The following is an 8,824-nucleotide window of genomic DNA, read 5'->3' as shown; positions in this document are numbered from 1 at the left end:
AAGCTGTAAAGATAAGTCAGGTAATTAATTACAAAGGCTGCATTCAAAGCTAACAGCATTCTTATCAGTCAGGCTCATATTTTGATCAGGTGTGTTCATTTTGTTTAGATAAACCAATCAGATTGAAAACTGGTCAGTTGCTCAAAATTGAGAATTGGTCCCCTGCTATATTTTCTGTATAAATCCTTCTTGATATCCAGCTTTCTAACAACAAACTGACCTGACAACACTGGGTTAAAACAAGACAATTAATTTTGAAACTCACTTAATTTGAAAAACTATTCAATATGAATATTCACTGATATTGTAACTTAATTTGTTTCTCTGTTAACTTTTCTGAACTGTCTTATTTTAGTTTTAAAACAAGGGATGATGTACTTATCCATGTTATATATATTAACACTGCATGAGATACAACCTTAGACTCATTCATTTATCCATTCTTCACAATCCATGAGAATAAAATGATGAAATTACTATTCTAAAATTTTGAAAATATTTATGGCCGATTAACATAGACTTCTCTAAACAGTTCTTATCGTGCTTTGTTCTCAAAAAACTGGTACAGGTTTGTCAGAAACTAGTTGCTTTTCCTCTTCTGTCGACTTTCCTTTGGAAGTCAAACATAATTTAACTGACAACTTTTCAAACCTGGTTTTTAATCCATAACAATACGGTGAGTCTGACAAGAGGTCTTATAATCTTTAGCTACAGTTAACAAGACATAAGTAGAAAAAAATGTTTTCATTTTACATAAAGCAAGAGACGTAAAGAGTACAAAAGCACAGCTTTTGTCATTTGGCAATATTGCAATTTTACAAACATTTGCATAGAATGTGTAAGAAAATAGTTTCCTTTATCATTCAGATTAAATTTTTCATACATAAAGAAAATGTTCTTTAATGAGATTAGTAAAGAAAGGAAATAACTAGCAGGCCTGGTGTAACACATAAGTGATGAGATGTGATATCTTTCAGGATGAGTACAAATTTAAATTGAGTGGTTCAGTCGAACCAGACCAAAACCAAGCTTTGCTAGGTTGAGGGAGCACCACATATTTCAATTTGTTCTTGAATCAAAGATATATGAAGCTGAGGCTTGGGATAAATAGTGATTTATTGGGTATGAATCAGCCAGATTTTGTAGGTTTTTTTTCAGAATTTTTTTTTAAAATGAATGTTTTGTCTTCCCCAAGACTCCATAATGTTCTTGATGGTGTCACACTGTGTTAGTACCAGCTGCATTGTTCAGTGTTTGGAATTTACATCACATGTTCCATTCTTTGGTTGATACCACATCACAGAAGTATCAATATCACAAAGCTATAGTTTCACCAACATGGCCAAGAAAGAATTTGGAAGTTACAACTGAAATGATTTCTTTACAAATTGGAAAAACTAAACGAGACACAAATGAGTGATCTGCTCGTTCCTCTTTTCAAATGACTGACATGCTAATATCACACTTCATTTAAATGTTCAGTCAAACCTATTCAGGAATCTTTTGGATTCTCCTTTATGGCAAAACCAAAGTCCAGTTAAATGTGAAAAAAGAAACTAAAGTTCTGAGAAATGACATTATCATATTTTGTATTAAATGCTCATTCCTTTCATAACCAGGTCCTGCTAACAATAAAAAATAACTGTGCTTTACTTGGGTTAGCAAAGGCACCGATGTATTTCACCCTTTTCTGGAAAAAGGGTGTTATCCAGTTTGTCCTGGTGCAGGCTTATCTCTTCACAGACAGTTAATGCACTGGCTGGTCTATTACCATTTGAAAGGCAGCCATGTCCTGCTCTGTCCCAGCAGAGGCTTTGAAGCTTCATAATTGTTCCCAATTCACCGTTAGAGTTAAACAGAGCCAAAGGACAGTGCCAAAAAGGCTTTTACGGTGGCAGAATTGCAACAACATCAGTAGATTTAAATCCGCAAACAGATACTGCTGCTGGACTGGCAGGTGGAACCCATTGATGCTGGCGACAGGAAGAGTTTTCCACTGGGACACACACATACTTCATAGACAGTCTGATGCAAATTCGAAGAACTGGTTGAAGATGAAGAAGCTAAGCCCTGGGGGATGTTTCCCAATCGGATTGATTTTGCATTTAAAAATATCTGTAAGAGTAAAAGAAAATAAATTTTATCTAAATTACTTGTTCTGTGATGCAGGCATGGTCCAGGCAGCATTGGCTGGACATAGGCTGTTTATTAAATACTGTAATTAAATATCATTAACATTTTGTTTACAACACAAACCCAATGTGGAACCATTTGAAATAGCGCATGGAGTTTTAGAGTGGGACATCTTATATTCAGGGATCCATTATGATCAAGACACATTCCAGAAATGTGCAATTCGGTGACACTTGGTGACTCTGGGAGGGGGGGAGGGGGCACTCTTTTGCTTCTCACTCTCTCTGACTGTAAGTTTGACTGTAGGAACTGTAAGAGGTGCTTAGACAATTCCTGCCAGCAACTAATCTGTCTGCCTTGCAGCAGGCAAATAGAAATGTCATGTAATATGACACTGTTATACGATGATGTAGAGCTCGTCGAAAGAATCAAAGACTTGTTGATCCAAACCAAGGCTTTTATTAGCAAAAGACAGGAGCTCTTCACAGGTGGCCGACCAGTCCGGAATGATCTGACCTGGCTAGGGACACAACCCTTTAAGGCCCAGACAATAGACGTGGCTTAGCTCTCAGCCAATCGCTGTAAGCACAGTCTAGATACAGTAACTATATACACTATGTACATTGGTGATAGATCTGTACTATCACAGATGTTAATAAATTGAATCTGGAACCGTGTATCTTGAAATGCTGATGAATCAAATGTATTTCATACCTTCCACCAGATCGGTTTCATTCCTTTCACTTATTTTGTTGCCCAAATCATATTCTTACATTGAATATTCCCACGTTCATTATAGCCTCTTAGTCTTTCATAAAACATGCATCCCTGAATTTCACAGGGGCCAGATTCCTTGTCTAGAAAAGCCACATAACTTTCAGATCCATGTGTTAATGGTTCGATTGAGGAAAGTGGACCATACTTTCTGAGAGAGCAGCCAGAGGAAATAATTCCCATGGTTTCCAGATGGTCTCTTTTATTACTGCACAGCACGAGTGCAAGACTGGGCAACAATTGGTGAACTTACTTTTTTTAGATCTCTCAATTTCAGCTTGGATAATAGATCAAGATAAAGCAGGGTTCAGATAATATCCTGACTTTTAGCCCAGACTGCAACTAATTTCTGAAGGTGTAGGAAGGTATTTAAAGAAAATAGGCATCAACGAGTTAAAATCCGTTTCTTTGGCTGCAGCAGTTGTTCCATGAAATTAAACTGATTTTGGACTGAATGCCTGCAGGTGCAGAATGACAAATGGTTATTGCAAGCGGAAGGAGGGAAGAAGAGTTGGAGAGGAGAAGCCGTCTGCTCCATTATGTCTAATCTTCCTTTTGAGCTGTGGGAAGGCACACAAATGGTTCTTCTTCTCATTATCTAATAAAATAAACTGCAGTCTAACAATTTTTTTCTGCTTTAGTCTTCACCAGATGTAAATTGTGAGATTATTTTTAAAATATATTTCACTGTTAAAACAAGGGAAAAATTATGCTGAACAGTCAACACATATTTTCTGCAGATTGAGTCAAAGCTTCATCTAAGGCAGGGAAGTGAATGAGGTGCAGAGTGAGGACCAAGGGTTTCATTACATGAGTTGTGGACAGGATCTGGGTCTAAACCTAAGCAGGATTGGTTCTCTCTCTTAAAAAGAGATTGAGAGAAAACCAGACATGTGAATAAATCTTTGTTAGATGATACAGGGATTTTAAAATTTCTTCTATCCCACCAGAAAAAGATCATGGAATTTTCAACTGTAATCTGTAAACCCCCACTTCAAGTGTGTTATATATTGACTCTTGACAATGTTACATAAAGTGCTACAACTATAACAAACATTCTATTTTTCTTCTCTCTCTCTCTCTCTCTCTCTCTTTCAACTGCTTCCACCCCCCCTCAACTATCTGTCATCTTTCATCATCCTCTAGTTCAACAATCTCCTACTGGTCCCTGTCTAACCATTCCCATCCTGTCCATATTTTACTGGTTAATCCCCTCTGAACTCAGTCTTGAAGGATTCTTCCTCAAAACGTTGACCATTCTTTTTCTTCCACTGATTTTCTTTTGCACCAGATTCCAGCATCTGCAATCTCTGGGTATAACCAACATGCTGCTAGCATCAAACAATTGAAGAGATGCTCAAGAAGGTAACACTACTGAGTTTCCTTAAATATGGAAGAAATTGTTCCATAGGCGAATATTCTTCAAGTTAGGTGTGACACTAATGGTTAGTGTCTGATTCTGCTGATCCAGTCCGCTGTATTAAAAGTGCAGTCTGCTTACCCCTATTCAGGTAATAATCATTAGTCTTAATCATTATGAGTCATCCATTTCTCTCTTAGGATTTTTTACACAACCACTGCATTCCAGGAAATTATTGTCATTTTCCTGGAATGCACGCTGTGTAAAAATGTCCGAACAGGAATGAGGGTGCCATATTTTACCACCTAGACCCCAGTCTAAAGTCTAGACCCCTAGTCCATGAACATGAATATCGATGACATGCATTTTAAGTCCCACCTCTTTAATTACTGCACTTTCTGTTCGCGATTTTGGCCAATTATCACCTTTAATTAGTATCTGTACAAAGATGAAAATGAAAATGTAAATGAAAATGCACCATAGCAGAACAAAAAAAAAATCCTCACAGCCCCTCAGTCAACTGGCTGGTTTCATGTATTTACATGTCGGGGGAGCTGCCTGCTGCATATATGCAGAGCAGTTCCAGCTGCAGGGGGGAATTATGGGTAATGCAGATGGCCATTAATCCCACATTGAGTCAGCCACTAGCTGCCGCCACAGCCACTGTAAGGCAGTTTTGTTTTAGCAAAATATGTAGGTAAGCTTTAACAGGGGAGGGGTGCAATTACAATGTAAATGTAAGTGTAATTTCAGTGTAAGTGCACAATATGTAAGTAAGTTTTTACAGTGGAGGGGGGTGAAATTTCAGTGCTTGCCATGGGTGCAGGGTTCTCTAGAATCTCCACTGGTAATCATTGAATATATAGTGATTTGAGAAAGCTAGTATCATTTTGTTAAGAATAATTAATACTACTTCAAACTTACCAAAATGAAGAATATGCAGGGTCAGTGCCAGAAACTCTCTCTCAAGGGATTCCACAATCACACCTACCCCTCAATGCGCCTGCCCCAGTTGGCACTTTGTGCACTGTCGTCACACTTGCCCCTCACCGCACATGTGCCACTCAGCACTATTGAGAACCACGCATGTGTCAGCTGGAACAATTTAGGGCCCCTTTGAAATAAAGGCTACAGGCACCATACTAATACTCTAATCTGGCACTGCCTGACTTAACAGACGATACATTGGTGGAGATGGTTAGTATCTTCAAGTTTTCAAGTTTCAGCGAGTTCATCTATCAAAGGATCTGTCTGAGTTAACACATCAAGCCAATATTGAAGAAAGGACACCAAGGCCTCTACTTTCTAAGAGATTTTAGGAAGTTTGACATGTTGACAAATCTATTAAATACTTCCGGTGGACTCTGGAAAGTGCACTGACAGGTTGCATTATGACTTGGATTAGAAGCTCAAGTGCACAGAAACACAGAAGGGGCAGAAAGTGGCAAATCTAGCCAAGTCCATCATCATAAGGCACTGACTTCCCTTCCATGGGAGATATTCATGTGAGTCGCTGTCTCAAAACGGCAGCTATCATAAAGAACCCCTACCACCCTGCTCACAATCTCTTCTCACTGCTTCTTTCAGGCAAAAAGTAGGGAAGCCTAAAGATCAATACCTCCAGGCCAAGAATAATTTTTATGTAATAGCTATCAGGCTCTTTAATCTCCCCATACTACCTAACCCTAACCATATACTACTCTGGAACCTCCAAAAGATCTACTTCCATGACAAAAATGTCAGGTTCTCTTTTCTTACAGTATGTACAACTGTGAATATTTATTTATCTATCCTTAAATATTCATTATCTTTGTTTCTGTCTTGTGCTAATTTCATTTTGATTATTGTAGTTGGGATATCATATGTACATGTCTGGCTGGAGTAAGTAAAAATGGTACTCCATTTGTACATTGTAAAATGTGTAGGATAATAAACTTACATTGACGTTGACACTGAAGAAATAACATGATATATTGTGAGAGCAGTTTGATTGATATATAGTACATGGATTTCAGTAAGGTCCCACAAGGTCCCACATGGAATGCTGGTCCAAAAGGCTGGAACTCATAGAATACAAGACAAGTTGGCAAATTGAATTAGCAGAAGAGTGTGTCACTGCTTTCATGATAGGAAGTTTATGACCAGTAGTGCACCCCAGGGATTAGAAATTAGAGCTCAGACTGTTGCTATTTGTTATGGGCAACATACATGACTGATTTTGATATGAATGCTGAAAGTGTGATCAATATATTTACAGAAGATAAGAAAAATGGTATCATTGTGGATAGTGAGGACAATAGTTGATCAGCCACTTAATGAAGAGGAGCAATAATGGGAGCTGGAATTGAGTAAATACCAGATGATGCACTTAGGTGCAAAGTGAGTAGAGCCCCCTCCTCTACTTATTTTATACCTACGACTGTGTGGCTTGGTACAACAATAGCACAATCTACAAATTTTCTGACAATACCATGGTCATGGGCTGTACAAGGAAAGGTGATGAGTCAGTATACAGGTGGGAGAGTGAAAACTTGGCTAAATGGTGCACTAACAACAACCTTACACTCAGTGTCACCAAAACTAAGGAGTTGATTGTTGACTTCAGGAAGGGAAAACCGGAGATACACAATCCAGTGATCATTGGGGGATTAGAGGTGGAGAGGATGAGAACATTTAAGTTTTTTGGAGTCACTATCTTTAAGAATCTTTCCTGGACCCAACACACTAATGGTATCATGAAGAAAGCACATCAGTGCTTCTCCGTCCTCAGGAGTTTGCAGAGGTTTGTTATGACACCAGAAACTCTGGTGAATTTCTACGATGTGTGGTGGAAAGTGTACTGACCAGTGGCATCACGGTTTGGTAGGGGGACACCAAAACCCCTGAGCATAATGCCATCTTAAAGGTAGGGAATACAGCCCAATACATCACAGGCAAAGCCCTCCCCACTATTAAGAACATTTACAGGGAACCGTGCCGTTGGAAAGCAGCAGCAATCATCAAGGATCCACACCACCCAGTATGTGCTCTATTCTCACTGCTGCCATCAGGAAAAAGTTACAGGTGGCACAAGCCTCACAGCCGATACCCCTCCACCATCAGACTCAACAACAACAAACTCAAACAGAAAAACCTTGGAATTTTTCAACCTCAAGCTTATCAATTTTTGTGTCCCATGACCTTCTCTGAAACTTGCTTTATTTGTCTCCTCATTATCCTGGTCGATAACCATCACCTCTGGCAAAAGTTTAGTCTCATTGTGAGCCACCTGCTCAAAATATGGCTTAATCATATTTACAGGACAGACCTGAGTTTCTCATCTGTGATTTGGTGTTTCAATAATATTAATTTTAGAATTAACTTCATATGGTCCTGAAAACCTACCCCTAAGAGGATTTCAATGTGTAGGAAACAGAACCAACACTTTGTCACCAGGTTTAATATATATAATTTTTGCCTTGCCATCATTTCAAACCTTCATCCTCGGTTGAGTGGCCTTTAAATTCTCCTTTGCCTTTATTTTTTTAAATTCTCTCTGTATTACAGTTTGTTTACATTCATTATTTGTTTACAGATCTTTATTTGTTTTCGTGTATACACTGTGTACATTTTTTTTTGCCATACCAATAAGTGGTAATTCTGCCTAACACACAGAAAAAAAGGATCTCAGGGTTGTATCTGATGTCATGTATGTTCCCTGACAATAAATCTGAAATCTGGATGGTCTAATAGTGCAAAGATATCTGCCATGAATGGTAGCATTGAGAAGCAGTGACATTTGTGTCAAATCTATGCATCCCTGAAGATCTATATATCTATTAGACATATGGGAATATTGACCTTCATTAAACAGGGCATGGAATGTAAAAGCATAGGGATCATAAAAACTGCTGATTAGGCCACAGTTGGATTGTTGTGTTGTAGAGCTCGTCGAAAGAACCAAAGACTTGTTGATCCAAACCAAGGCTTTTATTAGCAAAAGACCGGAGCTCTTCACAGGTGGCCGACCAGTCCGGAATGATCCGACCTGGCTAGGGACACAACCCTTTAAGGCCCAGACAATAGGTGTGGCTTAGCTCTCAGCCAATCGCTGTAAGCACAGTCTAGATACAGTAACTATATACACTATGTACATTGGTGATAGATCTGTACTATCACATGTGTACAGTTGGTTCTCTATATCTAGGATACAACATTGCAGTTGGAGGTAAGATTGAATAGGCCAAATTTGTTTCCATTGGAGTGCAGGAAGCTGATGGAAAAGTCTTATAGAGGTATAAAAAATTAGGAGAGGCATCATGAGGGTAGTGAGAATTTATCCCAATAACAGATTGTTATGGACCATGAACTGACCTTTTGGACTGTGGACTGTCATTATAAAGGATAGATTTCTGCTATGAATTCTGAGTGCTGACTTGCCAATTGCTTAGAACTTTCAAGAGCAAAGGGAGAGTCCAGCCATGAAGCAGAGAGTGGCAGAATAGCAGTTGGAATGGCAGTAGAAGCCACAGTTTGAGTGACAGAGGACAGATGGAGAGCTGTGTGAAATTAATGTGC

General features: G+C 38.8%; 1 protein-coding gene across 1 annotated transcript in view; it reads right to left on the bottom strand.

The window, feature by feature from the left end:
- Positions 1-1,629: 1,629 nt before the first annotated feature.
- Positions 1,630-8,824, bottom strand: part of LOC138757379 (zeta-sarcoglycan) — a 596,661-nt gene continuing 589,466 nt past the window's right edge. The window contains exon 7 of the mRNA XM_069924595.1: positions 1,630-2,115. Within this exon, the coding sequence (XP_069780696.1) occupies positions 1,921-2,115 (195 nt within the window). The 3' untranslated portion in view covers positions 1,630-1,920. The remainder of the gene's footprint in view (positions 2,116-8,824) is intronic.

Source organism: Narcine bancroftii, chromosome 3, assembly GCF_036971445.1.
Source record: "Narcine bancroftii isolate sNarBan1 chromosome 3, sNarBan1.hap1, whole genome shotgun sequence".
Lineage (NCBI taxonomy): Eukaryota > Metazoa > Chordata > Chondrichthyes > Torpediniformes > Narcinidae > Narcine > Narcine bancroftii.
Note: the sequence above shows the minus strand (reverse complement) of the source record. Positions and strands in the feature narration are given on the sequence as shown.